This window comes from Vanellus vanellus (genome assembly GCF_965231255.1).
Source record: "Vanellus vanellus genome assembly, chromosome: 16".
Classification (NCBI taxonomy): domain Eukaryota; kingdom Metazoa; phylum Chordata; class Aves; order Charadriiformes; family Charadriidae; genus Vanellus; species Vanellus vanellus.
In genome coordinates, this window is record NC_138921.1 from 5,123,467 (window position 1) to 5,146,515 (window position 23,049).

Here is a 23,049-nt window from a genome sequence, read left to right on the forward strand (position 1 = left end):
AAACAATAAAGACCGTTCCAAGCATTATTTATTCCCGTGATTATAATACCAAAAGTCAACCTTTTTTTACTTTTTATACTGGAATTCTTTTGACTCTAGACATACATGGTGACTAGTCTAAGCTGGTCCAAATTTCAAAAGCTCATCCTTGTTTTAATCAGCACCTGGAGGATACCATTTATACCTTTGGGGCCTTGTTAACTCCTTATTAATCTGATACTACACTGAGATGCCAAATTTTTGCTTAAATGCTGAAGCTGTGCTGAGCCGTGCTGCCCTACTGGCGTGTTGAAGGTGAGAGAGCCTGCTTTGTTAGAGACATTTTCACAGACAGCAAATACACTGCAAGCGTGGGTAGGACAGCTTTATAACATGTGTCCTACTGCCATAAACACTGTCATTTTCAGACACTATCTTCATCTTCACCTCAACTACAGATTTTCCAGTGTGACACTGTATTGCTTTAGGGAGGGAACCATACGTCCTCGGTATCAATACATCAATGCATACGGCAATTCCAGCAGAGCTGCTGGATGACCGCTTTGACATGGGTTTTGCCAAACCTACGTGCTACTGAAAGCAGCATGAAGGCTCAGTACAGCTGTGTTTTTTTACGGCTGAACAGTTCCCAGCTTGCATGTTCCAACCTTCGCACTAGAGCTGTGTTGTCTCAGACCACCTCAGTCAGTAGAGAGGCCCTGGACAGTACCCTTGGTCTCTCTGACACTAACCTCCTCCAGATCTTACCCGAACTATTCCCTCGTAAGACTCGCCTTTAGTGGGAGACCTTGGTTTACGTTTCACCCATTCTCCGCTGTGTAAAACAACAAATACTTTTGCGCTGTTTTCTGCCTCAGTGACCTCAGAGCAGGGACAAAACCTGTCGGAGGTGCCTCCTCGGTCACCTTTCTCAGCTCTGACCTCCCCTTCAGACACCAGGTCCCCTCCTCTCCCTCCCTTTTGTCCCTCTCCGTCTTTATGGCTCCTCACAGCTGTGTAAATACCTTTATAAAGCGCTCTGTTCCCATCCTGGAGATGCTCCTCTGCTCAGATCCTAGGGCTCTGCACACACATAGGAACAATTTGTTTCCCTCAAAGCTGCTGCCTGCCTTCCTTCGTTCCTTCCTCCCCTCCCCAAAACAACATTTGCCTTTGTTGAGGATATGCAGGTTTTGCTCGGGCGTTTGGACACAGCCCCCGCAAACACCTCACGATGAGCGGGCAGCAAAACGCAACAGAAACGGAGGCAAAGCCCCGAGGGCGGGCGCAGGCGGGGGTATGGCGGCGGGGCCTGCGCAGGGCCCGAGCGCACCGCCGGCCCGAGCCGTTCGCGCCCAACCGGTTCTCCCGCTGAGGTAACAACCGCCGCGGGGGGGTCTGGTTCGGGGGCTCGGGGGCAGGAGGGGCGGCCGGGCCGCCCCGTCTCCCTGCGGCCGCCGCGGGGGAGCCCCAGGCGGGCGGAACGCGGCCCCGCAGCTCGGCGCGGCGGCGGGAGGCCGGTCCCTTCCGTCAGGGCCGGGCTTCCGGGCGATCAGGTGACGGCGGCCGCTGGCGGGGGAGCGGCTCGGGGCGGCTGCGGGGAGCGGCGAGTCCCGCCGGTGAGCCGAGCCGAGCGGGTCCCGGCTGGTGGCGGAGCGGGGCGGGGGGAGACGAGGCCAAGCGGCGGCTTTGAGGCGCGAAGGGAGCGGGCCGGGGCCGAGCCGTGCCCGGAGCCGCTGGAAGGCCGGAGCCGCCTGCGCCCGTTTGAGGCGAGCGAGGCGGGGGCGGGCGGAGCGGGGCGGGGGCGCCGCGGGAGCCCCGGGCTCGGCCAGCCCGGCTCCGGCCCTGCTGCTGCGGCCGCGGTTCCCAGCGCCCCGGCAGGCCCGCGCTCCGGCCCGGGGTTCGCCGCCGCCCGGGGTGTTTTCCTCCGAAGCCTCCGGGACGAGCGGTCGGTGGGTGCCCGGTGCCCGCCCGCCCCCTGCGGCCGCGTCGGAACCCGCCGCCGGGAGAAGCGCCTGGTCGGGCCCGGGCACCTGTCCGGGGCGAGGTACGGGTACAGCGCATTCCCTTCCGGGACGTGCCAGTTTTTTGGGGTTGGTTTTTTGTTTGTTGGTTTTTTTTTTTTTTCTTTCCTGCTGGGAATTGCTTATCACTTCTTAAACCATATCATAACTATTTTATTTTATTTTCCCATTTTGCTGCCAACCTGGTTAGCCCACTTACAGCGCATTTAATGTTTTACATAACATTCCAGACCAGGAAAATGCTCAGGCGGTATTACCCAACTGGTTATGTCAGTTTTCTTTTTTTTTTTTTTCCTTTGGACTTTATGAGGTAAGAGGATAAAATCTTTGTCTCAACATTTGTGCAGCATTTTCTTGGAATCTATGTTATACTTTCATGGAATGGTAAAAAAAAAAGGAATTACTTTATACACTTGCGCTTTTTTGATAGTTTGTACCAATGTCTTGTACTTGTGAGGAACACTGAACCCCCAGAATGGCCAGAACAGCCTTTCGGCGGGGCTCTCCTCCTGGAAGCAGCAGCTGTAACACAGACGTAGGTTGCAGAATCCCAATTAATGAAATGAGGCCAAGCAAGGGCACGGTGGCCTGTAAGGCAAATGGCTGGTTTCGCAAGACTGAGTGATCACGCAGGCTGGTATGTTGGGACCACTTTGTTCGCGGTAATACTAAATAGCAGGTACATGATGCTGTACAGGCCTACAGGAAGCGAAAATATGAACTCGGAAAATGTTTCTGAAGTGTTAAAGTGTAACATGTTTGGGGGCCAGAATAGAGTAAAAAGGTAGTGAGAGATAAATATGTATTTAATGATTAACAGTGGGACTTCAATCATGTATTTGCTAAGAACATCTAAAAATGACTGTCAAGAAGTAAGTGTACTTTCTTCTAGGCAGTGTCAACAATTATCAACTTAAGGTTACCTGTTAGTTTTGCTTGAAGTCTAGGCAATTGTAATAGGTTAAGAATCAGTGTTTTGTTAAACTTATGAGTGGGTATATTTATATAAACTTCGAGTAATATTTTTAGATTTATAAACATTAGAAATTCTATCTAAAATTTGTCATACATGTCTGCAAATGACATTGTCATTGTAGTGATAAGAAAAATAACCTGACAAGTTTTCCTTTCGATTTAAACAACAAGAAGTTCAGAAACTAACTCAGAACTTGTTTCAGAAACAAACTAGATTTGGATTGTTTCAGGAATCCTAGATAAAATAAGATTAATTAGGAGAGCTATATGGAAAAGTATCTTTCTAGTGGAATTTTACATCCAATAATGCACTTCCTTTTATTTCACTGTTATGTATTAGATACCACAAAGAGTTGGGTTTTACTAATAAACTAACCAGAGTCCTATATGCTCACCAGAAATTTTTCTCATTGCTCATGAAAGAAGATTAAAACGTAAATACTTCAAACATCCTAATGTTGTAGTGCTGTGAACATGTATTCTACAACTGTTTCATACAGATGGCATTAGCTTCTAATTTATATTCCCTCTCTGTCTTTCTCAGGTTGAATTATTGTTCACCTGCTGTGTTTCCAATGGATTTTTTTGTATGCTTTAACTTATGGTACAGACTCTCCCAGTCTGTCTTGAAGTGTTTCTCTTGTATTTTTAGAGCCAGGTTAGTGTACTTTGGCAAGTACAGTCATTTCTAATTTGCTGAGTTCAGAAATGTGATCTTTTACAGTAGCCATTTGGCTTGCCTTTTCCTGGTGTGCAGTTCCTCCCACTAGGTTTATAGATTTAGTTTTTAAAGTATTTGAGTAAAATTTCTTGCTTATTGCCTGTTAGTGAGATTTATATGCGGTATTTATACACAGTACATAGACCTTACCAGTTTCCTGCACTTACTTCCTTCATGGACCTCCTGTGCTCTCAGTTGTCATGAAGATTTCAGGTCGCAGTGCGCCATCTGCTTCTCAGAGGTCCAGTTTCTTCAGCTCTTTCAGCCAGGCTTATTCTTTAGGTAACTCAGTGGGATTTATGCTGGATCCCTAAACATTTATCTTCACTTCCGTGTCTTCTTCATACTCCACCAGACTTTTTTTTTTATTTAGGAAGACTACTTGAAAATAAGTTCTTTGTTTCTTAACCATTCATCCGTTGCCACTCTTGATTCTTGGATGTAGTAAATGCCAGTGATTCAGTTGTTTTCAGAAACCTGTTGGGATATCATAGGGGTCATGATTTAAAGGAAATATATAGCTAATACAGGTGGCTTTTAAGTAACAAAGATACTGTTTTCCTGTAAATATCTAGAAAGCAAAGAAGTGAGAAAGAAAAAAGAGAAAATCTTAGAACGCTTGCAGTTAGATCACAGCTGATTTTTATATCCTTTCACTTGTTTTGTTTGCTACTTGTCATGCGTCTAGGAGATTGATTTGGAGACCTGATCTAAAGGACAAGGGTTTAGCAAACCTGGACTGGCAGCTCTAAATTCTGTTACTTAACCCCCAAAGTCATGTTATATGCCAGTGTACTCACAGCCTTCCTTCTGAACTCTAAATCAAAATGAAAATGGGGTTGGTTTGGCCTGTTGTGTTGGTTGTTGGATTTTTTTAGTTTGTAGTTTGTTTGGTTGGTTATTTTTTTTTCCCTAAAAAGTTTTGTCTCAGAGTTTAAGCAGTTCAAGTGACATTTCAACAATTTTGAGCTTGTTCTACACTCAGAACAAGTTGAATTTGCAGTTGAACTTCTACTTTGGGATTCACAGACTGCGCTCACAAGTGACACAATATATGATTATCAAATGTAAGTTTAGTCATTGGATGCTGTTTCGTGCTTGCTGCTTTGTGTATGTGCAGCATGATTTGCAGATGAACAGACCCCAGCAGCACTTATTACAGACCTAGTTATGTTAAACAGTATTCTGTAGACAAGAGCAAATGTTTGAGAAGGCTTTCAGGATAAGATTATTTTTATTGTCGTGTTTTGATGTGTTTTTGATATTTTATTTTTCATAGTTACTGAAAGCTAAGGTTTTTAAGTAAGTGTTTGTGAAGATACAGATTTTATCTTTTTGATGAGTCTTCAGATTTCTGGTGTTAAATATATGGAAAGTAATTTGGAAAAAAGGACCTTTTTTGCACACTGGTTTTAGGGACACAGAAATTAATTTATTTGCCTCTTCTACATGTTTCCTTTGTGTTATATGCCAAGGTATAAGAGCCAGACATTTCTTGTGCCCATTGCATAAAATGATCCTAGTGTTTTTTACAATGTGTTGAACTTCTTAGTTTTAAGGAGGGTTTCTTGATGTTGATATTAATTCCCAGCAACTATATATCGGTCCAAGTTGGTAAGTTTTCAAGCATTAAACTACTGAGCAAGATAGGCTGAAGATTCTGGTAGTAAGGGTGTGCGAAAAATCCAAGCGTCTTTGGCATATAGTTTGTGGGCTGGCAGCATTTCCATCTGCCTTGAACTAACATGAATTTTAATTTTGTACAATAAACTGTGTTGCTGCTGAGTGTAAATGAAGTCATGGTGTGAAATGCTAAGAGTCAGCAGTGCTGAAAGCAGTGTATGTTCAAGTACAGCATCTGCAAATACAAAGCTGCCCTTCTGGGACACTGTGCAAAATGATGTAACTGAGTGAAAAAGCTCTGCAAAAATATATTTCACGTGCTGTAATTGGGTCTCTGCTGCAATACCTTTGTGAAGCTTGAGTATAGTGCTTTCTTGACCGTGCGGTGGGATTGGATTGTATGAAAAAAGCTGTTGACAATAACAGCTAGAGATACTGAGGTTTTATTTTGCTGCTCTGCACCTGTGCTTCAGCACTGCTGCAAAGAGAACACTAAGGAAAGCCTTCAATGCTTGTGGGGTAAGTTTGCAGAGAAATTAGCTTCTGAAAAATTCAGGTTGCCCTTTTAAAATGCTGAACTGTTTGTACACTTGCAAAAAGTTCAGATAATCACCTGTTTCTTTCTCACAACCTTACCTAAGTATTCATATCCCCGCAGCAGCAACATGGTGTCAGTTTCAGGAAAAGCACAGTGGAATATTTTAAACTTTTTCTTATTTGTGAATTAATTTCTGTAACTGCTGAAACTCTCTTAGTTCTTGGATTTAAAATTTTGCACTGGTAAAAGTGTGTGTTTCTGGAAATGTAAATGCCTTGTGCCAAGCCTCAAAGTTTTAGATAACTGTGGAATTGGCGTATCAAGGAATTAGACTGTAGAGGTTGTTGCTGCTGAAATAAAATAAATGGTGTTCTTTGATAAATATGATTATGTTAATGAGAGGTGAAAGCATGTAAATAAAATTCAAGCACATTAAAGTAAAATTTTAAGTACTTCTGCATTAATACTAGATTAGAAATGTTCGATAGTCATGTCAACACACTGCTGTGATAGCAGCAATATACTGCTCCCAAGACAAATCAAGTACTAAGTCACCTTTGCTTGCCATTATTGTCATTAATATTGCATAATAACTGAACACTGAACTTAAAACTATGCATTAAATTTGTCCAAACTGAAGTGCTTCATGATTAAATTCTATTTCGGACTGCACTCATAGCTATAACTTGCACTGAAGTTTTGGAAGAGAGTGTAATGAGTAGGTGAGCTCATTCCTCTCATAGCAAATGGCATTTATGAGAAAATACGATGGTTTTCTTTTGGCAGTGGATGTCAGTTGCTGATCAGAAACTTTAAAATACAGGTCACACATCAGCCAGGTCATACTTCAGGACTTTAAAGTAGCTTAGTTTCTAAAAAAAGATCTGTCTTGGCTATGTTAAACTAAAACCATCAACAATAGGATTCAAGTGCTTCTTAGATAAATCACTACTACTTTGGAACAGGACAAGAGGGAAATGTCATAATGCCAAGAAATTATTTGTTTGCCTTTTTTCCCCTTTCTCACTGCTAGGATTCCAGCAGGAAAATTTTCTTGACCTTGTGTCTGGGTAGTTCTTGAGGATGGCAAGCAAAGGACCCACGACTTCTACATCAACAAAGAACTCCAGTACTGGAGGGACCAGTGGCAGCAGTAGCAGTAATGGTGCTGGGGAGAATGCTAATCAGGACAACACTTTCGAATGTAACATCTGTTTAGACACTGCCAAGGATGCAGTGATCAGCTTGTGTGGACATCTCTTCTGGTAAGTACTCAAGCCCTCACAGATAAACCAGAACACCATGTCTCTCTCACAAAAGCCTATGATTTTTATAAGTCTACATGTCAAATAAAATGTCGTGTATAAAATGAGTGAGGACCATGGTTTTGGTTTTCAGTTTTGCTCCTCAGCTGTTTTTTCTTTGCTCATGTTCCAGGGAGTAGGTTTCTTGTGTCTTAAACTTCCTATACTTCCGAATTATTTTGTAAAAGCAAACAAATGAGCAGCCCCACATACACAGTTCAGTGTTCATTGATACTGCTTGGTTATGTGAGTTATGTAATTTGTGCTGTCTGGGATAACATAGATATCTTGTTCAGACCTAAATTCCTTTCTAACCTGTGCATACTTAAACCTGCATCTGAAACTAGGTTCTGGAGGCCAAATTGTACAAGCTTGCTCTTTTTTCATTTGAAACCATAAAAAAAAAATAATTAGATAACAAACTTTTACATGTGGGCTATTTCTCTTTTCATGTGGTATTGCAGTTGTAATACTAACTTTTCAGTTCTTTGATCTGACTTGGTAATGTCCTGCACAAGTATAATGCAGCATTTCTTACTTGGGTAGCTTGGTCTAGAGTATACATATATGTGTTAAGAAGTTATTAAGGATTGACATGGCCGAATGTTGTGGAGTTTTTGGTTTATTTTACACGGTAGGCTAAATTATGCTCTTTAATAGAGGCCTAGAAGAGCATTTCTTTTCTGTGTAACTGTATGTAACATCTGAAAATCCAGGCTTTTATTCTAGGAGGAGATGGAAAATCACTTGCTGATGGCATGTTAAGATAAAATTAGGTGAAATTATTGCACAAAAGCATTTGGAAGAATGGAATCTTAAAAAATAGCATGTATCATGTCTGAATAGTGTTGTCAAGACCACTTTGAAAGCAAATGGCTGCTTAGCAGTTCTATCTCATAGCTTGCTTGTTTGTCTTTGACCTTTTTTAAGTTGCCATCTTAATTTAATCTGAAGTGTTGTTCTGTACAATGGGAAATTCTCTGCCCTGAGCAACTGGGTCAGGATTGGATTTGAGGCCACCCGAGGTACTGTCCAGCTTGAATTATTCCATGATTCTGTGAATGTGGCTGATGTTTTAACTAAAAGTCCCTTGGGTGACTTCTTTTAAGATCCTGAAGTCTCATTACTGACATCTTCCTCATTTGCATCTTAGCTCAGGGATATCTTTTCATGGCATCAGAAGAGAAAATCAGTACAGTAAACACTAAGATTAATTAAACCTCTGTATGGGCCTTTGATATGGATGAGGACCCAGGGATCAAAGTTGATATGCAGAGAATCACGTTAGCAACTTAGATTGCGTAACCTGAAAAAAACAGTGGAGATCGGTCTTGGGCTGTGCTTTCACAAATTATTTTAATGGGAGGTTATGGAACTGGCCCAGCTGGATTCCAGGATTCTGTTGCCTCCAAGCTGTGCTATCTGTGGTACACTTTATACATTTGTCGGATCGAGTTGTCAGTAACTAATTCATTTTCTCCTCTTTTTCTGCTCTGTGCAAAAATTGTCCTGGGAATGCTCACAGTTGGCCTTGTTTACACCAGGTAAGACAGGTTTCCTTTTACTTTGTCTTTCATCAGCTCCTGTTACTCAATAAAGCCCTTCATTCTCTGGAGTATCCCCCTCTTTCCAAATGCGCTGCTTTCTCTCCTGGGTAATCGCAACCTGCTAATGCAACTTCATGCGCAACACCCTTCAATCTGCTCTTTCAGCAAAAAGAAAACAGATTCTGTTCCACTTGCCTCCTGCTTTTGAGTGTCTTTAACACTGAGTATTCCTAGTTTTGGTAGGAGAATTACTGTAGGCAGTTCACAGGGGTTTAGTGTGCAGGCTTAAGTGCTGAGTGTGCTTCTTTTTGCATACATAGTGTTTTACCTTGTTGGTACCATTATAGAAAAGATAAATGAAAGGAGAGTATCTACACTAGCCCGTGGCCTATGCAGGACTGTTGGTACTGCTTATTTCTTCATATTTTACTCCAGTGCAATTCTGAATGTGTGCACATCATTAAGTGGATCATACCAGAACAATAGCCAAGATGCCAACTCCACTTTGATGTTTTGCTCCATGGCTTTCTGAGAAATTGCTAAAGTCTCTCTGCCTGGCTGCAAATGTGGTTTGTATGTTGGTTTTGTGGTCTTTTACTGGTTTTCTTGTGAATTCCTTTCTTTTAGTGGCTCGAGACCAGGCCAAACAGACAAGTGTGTCCTGTATGCAAAGCAGGAATCAGTCGAGATAAAGTCATTCCTCTGTATGGAAGAGGTAGCACCGGGCAACAGGACCCCAGGTAAGAAACCTAAATACAACTATTTTTGTGTGAAAACTAAAGATGAAAGTTTTAGTTTAAGGTCTTAAGATGAAACTATTGAAGTGCTGGATTCACAATTTGAAATACTTTGTCAAAAGACAGATAGAACTGACATTTCTGCCAAATATTTGTGGCTTTTTCAGGGCCTGGGTTTGCACACCTTTTTTCTTGTTCAACTGGCAATTTATTTTAATTTGAATTGGGTGTTAATTATCAGTTACAAGTGGCAGGTTGCAATGAATGTTATCTGACTGAAGAAGCTTATATAAAATGCTCATGTCCTCAGTTTCTAGCCTTTGCAATGCAACTTTGTTATTTGAAAGTGCAGTATCCTAATTCATTGATGTGATGCTGAAGCTTCATAAGCTGGGTGGTCTACTCGCTCACACACTGACTGCCTCCAGCTCTGCTGCAGCACGGCCCTGCGAGAGCGTGCTCTGTGTTTGTTCTGGCTTATTAGCCAGGCTATTGCAGATACTATTGTCATGTATCCTTGCATTTGAGCTAATTTCACAACCTCCTGCAGAGAGAAAACTCCGCCACGACCCCAAGGACAGAGACCTGAACCGGAGAACAGAGGGGTAAGTGAAAAAGCAAGCTCGAGCAGATAAGTTGTTTTTATTGATGGTGGTATTTATTCATCCTGGAGGACATAATATGTGCCTGAGATTCTGTGTGAGGATCCTATAGCTTACATTTCTTGCTCATTCCCAGTGGTTGTTCATGAATAATAGATAGCTGTGGTGTGGCAGAAAACCCCATTCCTATAGTACTCTGTAGCATCCCAAAGAACGGGCTAACTTGAATCGTGCTTCATGAAAACAGCCCTGTGTGGCATCACTGGAAATGCTTTTCATACTTGATCATTCTCCATATATAAATATCAGGAACCCTCTGCCTTGAAAATTCTTTGTGGAAGTGTATTTCCATCAAACTATACATGTCATGGAAATATATAATCCATGTGTGAACTTATTTTTTTGGCACTGACACCTGCTTCTAGCATTTCTATGGGATGTTACGGTACATTACAAGCAAAAGAATGTAGATGTCTGTTGGATACATGTTAATTTGAAGAGGGATCTGTGGTTTTGTTGAGGAGATTACATAGAGTGAATGTAAACAGCAGCTGGCATAGGTTGAACAGCTGTGGGAGTAGCCAGTAGGACAGACCACAGTGTTCTTTAGCACGATGGCAGTGAGCAAGACCTGATGAAACAATTGCGTATTTCTGTGTAACTCAGCCTAGGGTCCTCGGAGAGCATTCGTATACCTCTTGCTTCAAGCAAACAACTCTGCTGGGTGTGATTAAGGAACATTTCTGTATTGAATGTATTGGGAGCTCAGTTCTCTCTCACTAGGGAGTTGCCACCTTATTAAATCAGCTGCTATACCTTGTTTGAACCTTTCAGCTGGTGCTGCCATAAGTCAGAGGGATCTGGTATGAAGACATGGCAGTAGTGATGCTGCCCTCCTATTTCCTACATGTGCAGGACCTGCCATGCAAAGTGCTTTGCTGCCCCTGATGCTTGAGAAGGGTCGTAGTCGAAAAACTAACTTCTCAAATCAAAGATCAACCCAGAAATGTCTGGCTTTTATTACATGAGTGAAATCGTCTTTGTCCTCCCACTGTTTGGAGGTGAAAGACCAGAGAGTTTTTCAGAATTGGTATCACTGGTTTAATTTGGAGACAAGAGGAGAGTTTACTGGATTACAGAACATGGTGACTGTGAACTCTGCACAGTTTTTAAACATGATGCAACTACTTAGATTCATGTACAGTTGGTTCTCAAATAGTACACCGCTTTTATACAGTAGGATTCATCTTGATTCAGAAGACTTATTGTTTGTCTTGATGTGGTAGTTTAGTCTTGATCCCATAAGGGTCAATGTTGCTGCATTGTAACTCTTCTTTTTTTTTCCTCCTTTCCTTACATCTTGCATTCCTGCCCCAGATGGCTTTATCTGCCACCTTAATTAGAGTCCCCCTGGTAATTTATTTTTTTTTTAATACTGTTCTCTGTACTGCTCTATGCATCCCACTGGCAATTTATCACTTTACTGAATGTTTAAATGATGGACATGTGTCGTGAAAATCAATGCAAATTATTTTTTTACAATACCTTTCTTATAGTTATATGGCTAATAGTGATTAATACAGAATTATTAATACATTGTTGAGACATTCTAAATAGAATTGGTAATGTTGATTTTGATATATTATCAGATATATATGCTATTTTAAGTTGAGAAATGTTACAGAAAAGCTTTTGTTAATTTGTGGCCTTCAAGCAAGAACTGCAGTTCCTAACTTCCATTTTCTCAAACTTTTGGATTGCTCTGACAAGTTTGCTACTGTGTGAAACATTTTAAAACCAGGAGAACTAAGGAGGTATTCAACAATAGTGTGGCAGACTGAAAGTCGCCAGACAGCATGATACTCCTTCAGCTGTAGGGAAGCCAGAGAGGGGGAATGTCTGTACTTTACAAAATATTCTGAAACAAACTTTAAATGATTGGTACCTTTTTTCCTTTTCTGTTGCTTTGTTCTCTGCAGGGATTCCAAGGCTTTGGGTTTGGTGATGGTGGCTTCCAAATGTCATTTGGCATTGGCGCATTTCCCTTTGGTATATTTGCAACAGCATTCAACATAAACGACGGGCGACCTCCTCCAGGTACTGTGCATCCTATCTTCTCGAGAGTCCTGTCACAAACAGATGTTTTACAAACCCCCTTGTAACTTTTAAACAAATAGACTGCTAAATGACAAAACTTTCTGAACAGTAAAGTAAATCAGTGTTGTAAACAGAAACACAAAATGAGGGAAAACACCCAGTAGAGAACATAGTCTATGTCTTACACATACACATTTTTGAACAAGTGCTAATATAAGAAGCAAGTTTCTCACTTCCATATGATTTGCTGAAGGCCCTCCTGAGAGGACAGTAGAACTGGAGAGGGACAGTAGCACTGGAGACTTCCCCCTTTTAAATCAAATGTCTCCACTGGTATTCCAGTGGACTCCCTCTGAAAAATGAGACAAATTGGACTGGAGTTCCTAATAATAATAATAGAGTCAGTAAGGGTGTATAAAGGAGACCCATATTTTGAAAACGGCAAGAAAGGACCGTTTCCTGAAAGATGAGAAGGAAAATTTTAAACTGCTGCTCTGTACCACAAAATAATGACAGCAACAACTGTTCCTTTTCCAGAAATTTATCTCTGAGACAGTCGTCTGTATTCCACAAGAATTAATATTCTGGTGAAATGATTTCACCGTTTTTAATTAAGAAAAACCAATTGGGTTACTCCAAGTAGTGGCCTTGCTCTCTAAAAATTAAGTAATCCTCAGAAAACCTCCTCCCCATCTGTATTGTAGACAGAGTCTACCTGTGTTGAACAAGAAAACCTACTGCCCGGATTTTCTGGACTTCCTCTGTGAAAGGCTGTGCCTGGCAAATCTTCTTCACCATGTTATACGGCATAGGAATGACGAGAAACAGGAACACATTCTTCATGTCACACTTGTGTTGCCAAGGACCTGTGCTGTCCTTGGGTCAAAATAATTTGCCTATTAACTATACTTCAGTGTCCACTGAAAATTTGCGTGGAGGTGTGACTGAGCTAAGGAGTATGTAAATATCTGCTGTTGTAACAGCCGTAATTTTACCAACTCTTTTATCTGCTTTTCATCTTTGGATTCGATATAGCATCCCAGAAAGGCATGTCTTGAGCTTTAGAGCTCGTGTGCTTTTCATTAGTTCTCTTGGTCAAGGCTACACATGTAGCTTTGACTGTTTTACTGTTTCCTTATTCAGAGATGTTTCACCTGGATGGGGAGGAGTGCTCAGGTAGAGGTGGCAAATTTCCTTAGGATGGAAACAGTGAACTTGGCTCATCACTGTCCCCAGAAGTACTCTGAGCCGACCTGCAGGTAGTGTAGCACCTGATGCTGCCTGCTGCTATTAGTCATAAGCAGGTTTGCTATGAGTCCTGCTTCAGGGAGCTGATGCTTGTCTTCCTATTCATCTTACGGTATGGCTCGCCAGTCTGAGGGTAGGAAATAGCAACAGTTTCTCATCAGGTAGATTCCTTGCACCTCTTTCAAGTTGTGAATGTACTATGTTCAGAATATACTCAGTTCTGGAAAAGAGGAAGGAGCTGAACTGTTGTGTTGTGTGCTTTTTTTATTTTTTTATTTCCTTTTTTCCAGCTGTTCCAGGGACTCCTCAATATGTGGATGAGCAGTTCCTATCCCGCCTCTTCCTGTTTGTGGCTCTGGTGATAATGTTCTGGCTGTTGATTGCATAAATCTTTTCCATTATTCTGTGTATTCATGGCCATCAAGGCCGTTGAAACAGTTACAAACTGCATCCCCATCCCATTTTAAACCTCTTGGTGTCTGGTTCCGTAAGTGAACTATGGGCTTCAGGAATTGGTGGTACCACAGCACAATGAGGAATCTTGTATTTTGCACCAGAGTTGGAAATTAAACACTGGTTAAAAAGCGTATTTCAGCTCAGCTATCTTGTACAGCAGTTTCCTGCCACAAAACATGGGCCTAGCTTTGAGCTCTGCTCCTAAAAGGAGTGCAGCTTTGAAATCCTGTGCCAATCAGTGACACCAGGTTTATGTGAAAGACAGTTGCCCCAAGGTAGACTGGGCAGGTGAGGAAAGTGCTGCAGTGTGGTTCGTATCTCGTGCTTGGCAACCACGATGGATCTGCCAGAGCTGCGGATGTTATTTAATGTCTTCACATCAACATCCAGCCTTCTTCAGGAAATCATCTGCAGCAGTGCTGAGACTCTTTGGGCACAGCACGTGATGCAAACGGAACCAGGTTTGGAGACTGTTTTCTCTTCTTGCTGTTACTTCCCGGCGTGACGGAAAACTCCTCTGGAAGCTGGAGGAGTTAGAAGAACTGTTAACCGGCTATTAGAAGAAGGGATACAAATCTATGCTGCAATTTTTTAAGCCTGAATTTGCTGGAGCCAGACACTGGAAGATTCTTTCCTTGCGGAGCCGGGTGGGGTTGCCGAACAGTACAACGTACCTGTCTGCCTCACCCAAGCCCAGTTCCTCACTGACAAAACAGTGTTGTCTTCCTTGGTTCTGCGCAGCAGCCTGCGGCTGCACTCATGGATAATCCCTTCACAACTATGTCACTGTCGCTACATTTATTCTTCCCAAGGCTCCAAGACTTTCTACGCAAGATCATGTACTCCAAATAAATCCTATTACAGATTGGATGTCAGCTTGTTTGAGGAGAGGAACAAAAGGCATCTTTACATGAGTTTTGAGGTTAGACTTGTCATACTGTAAAACTCTACAGGAGGAAAAATGAGATCCTGCCTTTGTTAGCACATACCACAGTAGGGAACATTTGGAAGAGCTTCTCTCTACAGGTGCATACAGCTACTCAGCTCCACAGCAGAACGGCTGTGGTGCAAGAGTCTCTGCAGTATCTACCAAAGATATTAATTTGAAGTGCTGGAGGAGACCACAGCCATTTATGTGCTGAGGGAAAAATATTTCAGAAGGTGAGCACTGTGTAGCCAATTTGGAATCCTGTTGGGTATACAGCTTTAAAGAGTACTCCTGATGTATTTGTGTAGATTCTTTCAGAACAGCAGATATGAGAGATGCCCTAGCAAGATGAACAGTTTTCATATTTCTCTGACTAGGCAATTCATTTTTTTCTCTAACTGTTTTTTAGATTATTTTGGTTAAGATCGCTGATAGTGATGATTTTCTGCAGGATGAATATTGTGACTTCCCTGCCAATAGACAGACAACTGACAAAACAAATCAACTCATAGAAACTTTGTTTCAATAGCTAAGGTTTTTCTAGTGTATGGATGAGGTTTGTGGGCAGGACATGTTAATTACTTGTTGTAGAAGCTTATTTATGTAATTATCAACTGTTCACTTTTAGTGTCAAGACGGGATGACTGAAGTTTAACTTGCCTACCTCCAAAATTCCATCTGGCAAGTAGAGCGTTGCAAAGCTTCTGCAGTGTTTTGCCACATCTAGTCAAATTTATACCTGACTCGATGGTAATCTGGCAGAATATACTGCTCAGCTACAAATAGCTGAAGTGGTGCTTCAACTTTTGTTGCGTGGCACTTTTGAGAAGCTCAACTTCTTCTGCATATGGTTCTTCTCGAGTGCGTAACTTGGCAACTAGGGCCGTTTCTAGGAGAAAGGCTATTTACTGCATTCTTACAAGCAACCGGCTGTAGTACAATGTCGCAGCTTTGACTTCCTTTCATGAGCAGGCAGCGCCACCTGCTGATGAAAAGGGAACGTTCATGCGATAGTGAAGGATGGTTTTCCTTCTTTTTATATTGAGAAACTGGATGCTAAGAGCAGAGGTTATCTAAGGAGGAGCAGGGTATCCCTTTAAAGCCTTCTGCCGATAAAGAGGACAGAAAAGTGACTGTAATAGGTCCAAGAAGTATTGAAACTGATTTAACTAACAATTGTTTTAAAATACAGAATTTTAATGGCTTTGGGGTTTTTTTTCCATCTATTGGTGACAGACATAATGGATTTAGATGGAGGTGGCTGCAGAAACATGACTGAGAGACCTTATTTTATGGCAATCCAAGAATGAAATAGTCTAAAAGTGTTAACGCTTTTGTTCCTACCTTTTTCTCAGTGTGCTTTTTGTATTGTACCACTTCCCCTCCTTGTACTCAGACTGCACACAGCCCATAATGGCTTGTTTAGTGCATTACCATTACCGTTCACTAATTTTCACTGTTGTGAAAGTGATTTAGAATTAAAAAAATGGTTTTACATTGACCGGGGTGTGCCGCCCATTCCTTTGTGCTTCGCGGACGGACTGAGCCCTACCTCGAGGACGAGAAGCCCGTTGCTGGTCCGCGCCTCAGGAAGCGGGAGGGAGAGGGCCTCACTTCTCCCTCACTGGGGGGTGGTTCCGCGGGCGGCGGGGCCGAGACGGGCCCGGCGGGGCGGCCCAGCGACGGGAGCTGCCGCGCCCTCCACGGCACGTGGCGGGAGTGACTGGGGGGGCGCGGCCGCACTATCAGTGGTCCTCGCCGCGGAAAGGGCGGGATTGTCACCGCGGAGCAGCGCGGGGATTGGCCTGCGGCCGTGAGGGGGGCGGAGTGCCGATTGGCCTTGCGGCGAGGAAAGGGGCGGGGCGATAAGCCGCTCTCGGGGCGGGGTACGACGCTGCGATAGCAGCGAAGGGGGGAGGGAGCGCGCGCGCTGCGCGCTCCCGGTCCAGGTGCGGAGTGACCTACCGCGCGCGCCGTAGCGGCTGACGTCAGGCGCGGGCGAGCCCCGGGGCAGCGGCGAGGCCGGCGCGGGATGGAGGGGCCGCCAGGTGAGGCGGGGGGTAAACCGCAAACCGGCGGAGGCCGCCCGCCGGCTCCTAAGGAGCCGTCTGACCGGTCCGGCGGGCGGTTTGCGGCTCGGGTGGGGGTGGCCGCCGCAGGGTGGCCGGCTGCCGGTCATCGGATCCGGTAAGGCGGTCGCCCGCTGGTCGCCTTCACTCTGTCGCCGTTGTTGTTTGCGCGGGGGTCCCGCCCTCCCGGCGGCGGCGGGGATCGGCCGGGGCTGCTGCCGCTTTTCCTCGCTGGCCGCCTACCGTAACGTTCCTGCTGTCCCGGGGGGGGGGCTGACAGACCTGCTATAGCGGCTATGTCCGTTTGCTTTTCCCTCATGCTATTTCCTGCTCTGGTTTTTGTTGGTTGGTTTTTGGGTTTTGTTTTTGGTTTGGTTTTGTTTTTGTTTTTGTTTTTTTCATTTCCGTCGCTTCTCCTCGATACTGAGGCGATTTCGGTTGAATACGGGACTGTTCGTTTCCGCGCGGGAGCGAATCCGCCGTTCAGGGTACGGTTAAACAGATGTAGCGCCGCAGCGGAGAGTTACGGTGGGCTCTGCCTGGAGCTGAGAAGGTAACGGGTACAGCTCGGGACGGCCGTCGTGGAGGAACGTTTTCTGCTTCCAGTCGGCCGTGGGGCAGTCGTTGGTCTTCAGATTCCTTTAAGTAGGAACCCCGGTCCGCGTTCAGGTCTGCACGCTGTGCCGGTGGCGGTGAACGGGAGGAGAGGGAACGGCAGGTTCGCGGGCTGTTTTGGCCTGTAGAGCGGCGGCGATTCCAGCAGCTCGGCTGCCTTCGAGGGCCGGTGCCGCTCGGGGAGGAGAGCGGCGGCTGCCCGGGCACGCGTGGCCCTGCCGGCTATGTCCAAGCCTGGCTGGTGCGCTGGAAAGCAGTGTGCTTCACAGCAGAACGCGGGTAGTGCCAGCTTTTTTCCAGGTTTCTCCTAAGGCTCACTCTGCTCTGCGGATCTGAGGTCAGGTGCAGTTCTCGGTGTTCCGGACGGCAGGAGGGCCCAGACACACCCCCAGGTGTGGAGCTGATGCTTAGCTGGGAAGTGAAGCAGCAACTTACACTGAATGTCATATTTGGATGAATCCTATCTAGCACTCTAGTCTGCGTGGAGACCTTCATGGGCGCTGCCGATCTGCTGGTGGGGGGGTGCTTGCTTGGGGTTAAGCAACAAGTTTTTTCGCTGAAGTAGCTGTTTCTGTAAAACGTACAAGGAGATCTGCACCTTGGTTATTTTTAAACATTGTCATTGACCTACACAGTGGGGTAAAAAGTGCATAGGAGGCTGATGACTTTTGTGTCACTTCAAGGAACTTGACCTTGGTATCAACTTGCCTGAGCAACTACCGAGTTTCAATGTTCTTTGGAAAATGGAAGTCCGTGGTTAGTGGTTTTCCTTCTCTAAGCGCACTTCTTTCCTTATGCAACCTTACGGCAAGTAAACTTCTGGTAGCAGGAAGAAGCAGGTTTGAGATCTGCCCAGCTATGTGACATGTTCCTTGTGCCATCCTGTGCCCACCCAGATCCTTGACTCTTGCTTTAATCCGCCCGCACAGCTGTTTGGATTTTGGATAGCATTTATCTGTGTGCCAGATGCTCCTTGTGCACAAGTTTTTGTGCTGTTTTTCCTAGCTTACGTGCATCTAAATAACTATCTCTCTCTCTGGGGCTCGATTGCAGTTCTAGCAGAAACTATGTTATAACTATGATCAGTATTTTCTGAAAGGGCAATAGGCCAGTAGCGTCAACCCCTCTTCCTAAGTCTGACGGTAGTCTGGCGTTGGCGGTACATTCTCTACAGGAATATTCATTCAAGTGTGTAATTCCTTCCTGGTAGTCAAGTTGCTCTCTACTGAATAAAGTTTGCCTTTCCTTTCTTTCAGTTCTGGGAAATCCAGTTAATTACACAAATGAGCGCAAACTTATGTGCTGAGTCAGTGGCATGGGGGAAATAGTTGCATGGCTTCCTGGCCTAGCATTGTGTCTCTGCAGAAATTGTTACACTAGAGCAATCTGCCTTCCTCAAATCTCTGCTCTGAGGACCAGCATAGCTGTAACCAAGCTGTTTTCTGTGAAAAGTCACATTGCTTTCTTCCACAGAATGTGAAGGAGCGGATGGCCATGTCATGTCTGGAGGGGAAAAAAATGAATCTATGAGATAGTCAGAGTTCGATTTGGGAAGTCCATTCTCTGGGGTTACAGGCTGCCTGGTATTGTCTAAACTTTCTATGTGAGAAGGGTTTCCCATCGGTTATATAATTTAAAGTTGTTCTTTATCCGTGATGCAGCAATCCTTGTTTTCTCTGGTGTAAAATGGTTGCTGTATGTCACTTTATTCCTGCATGCAGGTGAAGAAGTCTGGAGATGTCTAGGATGTGGCGACAGCATTGCTGCTGGTCAGCGCCTCTACAAGACTGTAAATGAAGCTTGGCATGTTTCCTGTTTCCGGTAGGTAAAACTTTAGCCCGTTAAACTCTACTTGTGTTGTTCGTTGTGACTTGGAACCTGGTGGATAAGTACCAATATTAACAGGGGGTTCTTGCTGTCATCTCTGTGCGTGAACCTGTTCTCGGGCCTCTTGCAGAGCTATGGCGTGCTCTCGTTTGCGGCCATGCTTCAGTGCCTGCAGTGGCACTCTGGAGCTGACTTTCAGTCCCAACAGTGGTCTGACACCGCCTGGCAAAGCGTTGCCATGCTGACGCAAACGCACATGGGAATACAGATAAAGTACAAATGAAAGCTCTGATTTACTGGTGGTGGCAGAAGCCATGGGTTGCATATTTGTCTTCAGCTGCGTTTCGGAGTAGTGCCCAGACAATTTGCATAGCCCGGTGCTTTTTCCATATGCGGTAGGTACAAGGGAGATAACAGGGTGTTGGGGAGAACTGCTGATATGGGGGAGGGAGATCTTGCCTTTTACTTCCTCTCCTTTTCAGATTATTAAGACATACAAACTTATGAAATCTGTCGGATAATGTTGCTATCGGCAAGGACGGAAGGGGATCTCTGACATGCTTTTCTTTCTGGCAGTGGGAGTAATGCATTTCGTCGGTGTTTCATGAATACTCGGTTCGGTTTTCATGGTCCAGAGTCACATTTCTGAAGGGGCCTACAGTTTTGAGAGGGGCTGAGTACCTGCAGCTTCTACTGGCCTCTGTTTCAGAGCAGCAGGCTTGAGTCTGGAGAGGCTGATGTTTTGGACACTGTCAAAGCAAATGGGGGAAAAAGAACCCAAAGTGTGGCTTTGGAGGAATGTTTGCTGTGCCAAGATAGGCATCTACTGTCCTGGTTAAAGGACCAAAACAACCCAATAAAATACCCCAGCTTTGTTGAAGTGAGGATTATGGTTATTGGTGTATTTAAAAAAAAAAGCATACTGCCAAAGTAATGCTAGCTCTGTTGACTTGGAAAATGCTGTTTGTTAGAATGACTTGTTGATAATCACAGTTACAGCTTTATATCACTACAAAACCTAGTCTTTTGGATTTCTGTCGGTTTGAGTATTCATGTTTAGCTGTGTTGAGTCAGTTTCTCTTAGTCCTGTTTTTCTCTTCTCCCTAAAGAAGTAGTATCCTGTTCTTGAGCTTCCCTAGATTGTGCCAGTAGCCAAACCCAAAGTTGTGTGTGCTACTAAGTCTTTCTTTCTTGGCTTTGAATATATTTATGTTGTGAGTCTTGATCTGCAAATGTCTCGGTGCTTGTTGCTCTTGGGGCTGTTGAGGTGGATTAACAGCTAAGCTGGAGGCACATCCTGCCTTTATGACACTTTATAGAGAATTTGATATTGTAGTTTATATTGTAAAATGGAAGTTTGGTGGGGTGGTGGTTTGATTATTTTGTTTGTTTGTTTGTTTTATACAAGTGAAGATGCCAGCTTTTCTCCTGAGATGGGTAGTAACTTTCTGCATTTGCTGATGTGCTTCTCTCCTGCTCTGTGCTTTTGGCTAGCTCTAGCACCCAGCTACGCTGCCGCGCTGAATGAACAATTGGAACCTGCAGTAAAGGAAGCTGCCCTTCCCTTTTTCCTAGTTCCATGGTAGGCCTGTACATGAAAACAAATTTCCAGTTTGCACTCTGTTCCCCCTTTTCTTCTGTTATCCCTAAGCCATGCTGAGCAGCAGTCTTGTGCTTGAGATCCCAAAGCCAAACTTTAAAAAGCCTCTAAGGGTAGGAGCCTTTGGCAGATGGTAGCTGTGAGTTCCGGCAGCTCTTGTGGAGTGTTTTTTACAGTCTTCCTGTGGATTAGCTGACTCCCTGGCCTGGCACATAATTTCTCTAATGCTGGTTGGCATTGCTCCAGGCTCGTTAGCTCTGTTTATTCTTGGTCAGGCTAGGCTGCTGATCATGCTTGGCACTGGCAATAGCTGACGTACATGCGTGTCTCTGAGGATTTAAGTTTTTTGTCACTTCCCTCCTTCCTCAAACTGCATCTACAGGAGCTCTGTATCTAAAACCTGTATTTTCTCTGGTGTGGCTGGAGGGACAAGCAAATCCCTGTTTGTGTACCTTGGATATTTTAAACTGTTCTCTGGCCAGCTGGTCCGTAGGCTTGAATACGATGGGTTGGATCTGGCTAAGGAAGTTTCTTAGATGTTTCTGTCACAATGTCTGTTGTGAATTAACTCTGAATGTACTTTTGTGCCTCTGAATTCTGTTGAGGGAGCAGACACTTTCAAAGGTCGTTGCTTTTCACTGATAGATGGTTCCACTGGTTTGGAACTTACATTGCACAGCACTTCAAACACTACACCAAGAAAGGGAAAGAGAGAAGTGGCACGGTATCTTTTTCCTAGGTCTGGATCACTTTTACCTACAGGGATTATTGGAAGAGCTTTTTTTTGACCTAGAGCATCTTGTTCTTATTGATTTCAGTCCAACTTCTTTCCATATTGCAAAATAGACAATATTGCCTTGAACTACACCTTTGAATAAAGTATTGATACCTGATACCTGGTATTTTTATGTCCATTGTTGTTGTTTCGTGTTTGGGTTGTTTTGTGGTTTGTTTTTTTTTTTCCCCACGGATAAAGACAAATGGAATTAAAAACAGTTCCCTCTTTCTGTAGGGACATTGCATATTTGAATTGGAGTAGGATGAGGTGAGAAGACCCAGATACAGTTGCATGGTTTAATCTTAAGGATACAGTATTTGTTAAAAATATGGTTTTGATTATTTGAAAACCATGGATTCAGATCAAGCCTGTTGAGTACATCCAGGTGGAAAATGCTTTCAGATCCATATGAAGAAAATGATGGTGGTAGGAATCCCTACTGTAGTGGAGTGCTTAAGAACTTTTTAGAAAGGAAGACAGCTGAGGTTCAGTTCCTTCCTAACCATGAAATAACAGAGGATGTCTATTACTATGGTCTATAAAATAAATCTAATTTAAGTAGCCAAGCAACACAAGCTTGCTGCAGAAATCTCAAAGAAAAGCCAAACCCACCCCATCAGAGAAAAACTCTTCACAGTATATCTTCAACAAAAGTTACTGAAGGTGATGGATTACTGATGATTTTACAGTTACAGATTTAAAAATATACTATTTAGTTCATACCAAAACCAGTTAATTAAAAGCTGAAAAGTAATCAGGAGTTTGAAGAGCAGAAAAGCTCGTCTTCCTTTTTCTGGAAGAGGAAAGGAAAGCAGAGAAATTTTGTATGAATCCAAAATTTTTAATTAGTAGGTCTAAAGCACTGGAGATTATGGTTATCAGAAACTATTAATTCAGTTTGGACAAATACTTCCTTTCTGCTTAATACACCAGATTTTATGCATATGAAATGCAGCTTGACCTTGGGAAAAATTCTTACGGTTTTCTGTATATATTTTTTCTAAATTATAGTATGAAATAGTTTGATGCTAAGTAAATAATATAAACAACTGTGTGACTAAAAAGTGTAAGCTTTTGATATCTGACTAAATATATGTTAAATCTTTTTATACTGATCAGGGATTACATTATTATATTTAAGTAATTGTAAGCAGTAAGTTGACTTTCCAGTAAAAGATATTGGCTAAAATTAAACACAGTCTTGAAATTGTTAAGAAACTGTTTATGCTTGTAAAAAAAAAAAAAAACTAAAGTAATAAACCAAAATTTATTTGTTTAAATCACAGTAAAAATTGCCTTATTACCTAGAGTTAAATCAATGCACCTGACAGATTGTTCAGGTGCTTGCATTCTTTTTGAACATGTTGCTCTATTTCAATTT

At 43.5% G+C, this 23,049-nt stretch overlaps 2 protein-coding genes across 3 annotated transcripts in view; both read left to right on the top strand.

The window, feature by feature from the left end:
- The first annotated feature begins 1,532 nt into the window (after nucleotides 1–1,532).
- On the top strand, nucleotides 1,533–16,274 carry RNF185 (ring finger protein 185). 2 transcript variants are annotated; one of them, XM_082491856.1, is made up of 7 exons: nucleotides 1,533–1,598; nucleotides 6,894–7,125; nucleotides 8,690–8,708; nucleotides 9,339–9,451; nucleotides 9,999–10,053; nucleotides 12,030–12,147; nucleotides 13,686–16,274. In XM_082491856.1, the coding sequence occupies exons 2-7, from the start codon at nucleotides 6,944–6,946 to the stop codon at nucleotides 13,781–13,783; spliced, it is 585 nt and encodes a 194-aa protein (XP_082347982.1). In that variant the 5' UTR covers nucleotides 1,533–1,598; nucleotides 6,894–6,943; the 3' UTR covers nucleotides 13,784–16,274. The 2 variants fall into 2 exon arrangements, with proteins under 2 accessions (XP_082347982.1, XP_082347983.1); XM_082491857.1 differs by lacking the exon at nucleotides 1,533–1,598 and adding an exon at nucleotides 4,088–4,766.
- A 537-nt stretch (nucleotides 16,275–16,811) lies between these two features.
- LIMK2 (LIM domain kinase 2) overlaps nucleotides 16,812–23,049 on the top strand; it is a gene marked incomplete at its 5' end in the record, with an annotated part of 32,746 nt that continues 26,508 nt past the window's right edge. The window contains 2 exons of the mRNA XM_082491915.1: nucleotides 16,812–16,827; nucleotides 19,185–19,284. Coding sequence (XP_082348041.1) covers nucleotides 16,812–16,827; nucleotides 19,185–19,284 — 116 coding nt within the window. The remainder of the gene's footprint in view (nucleotides 16,828–19,184; nucleotides 19,285–23,049) is intronic.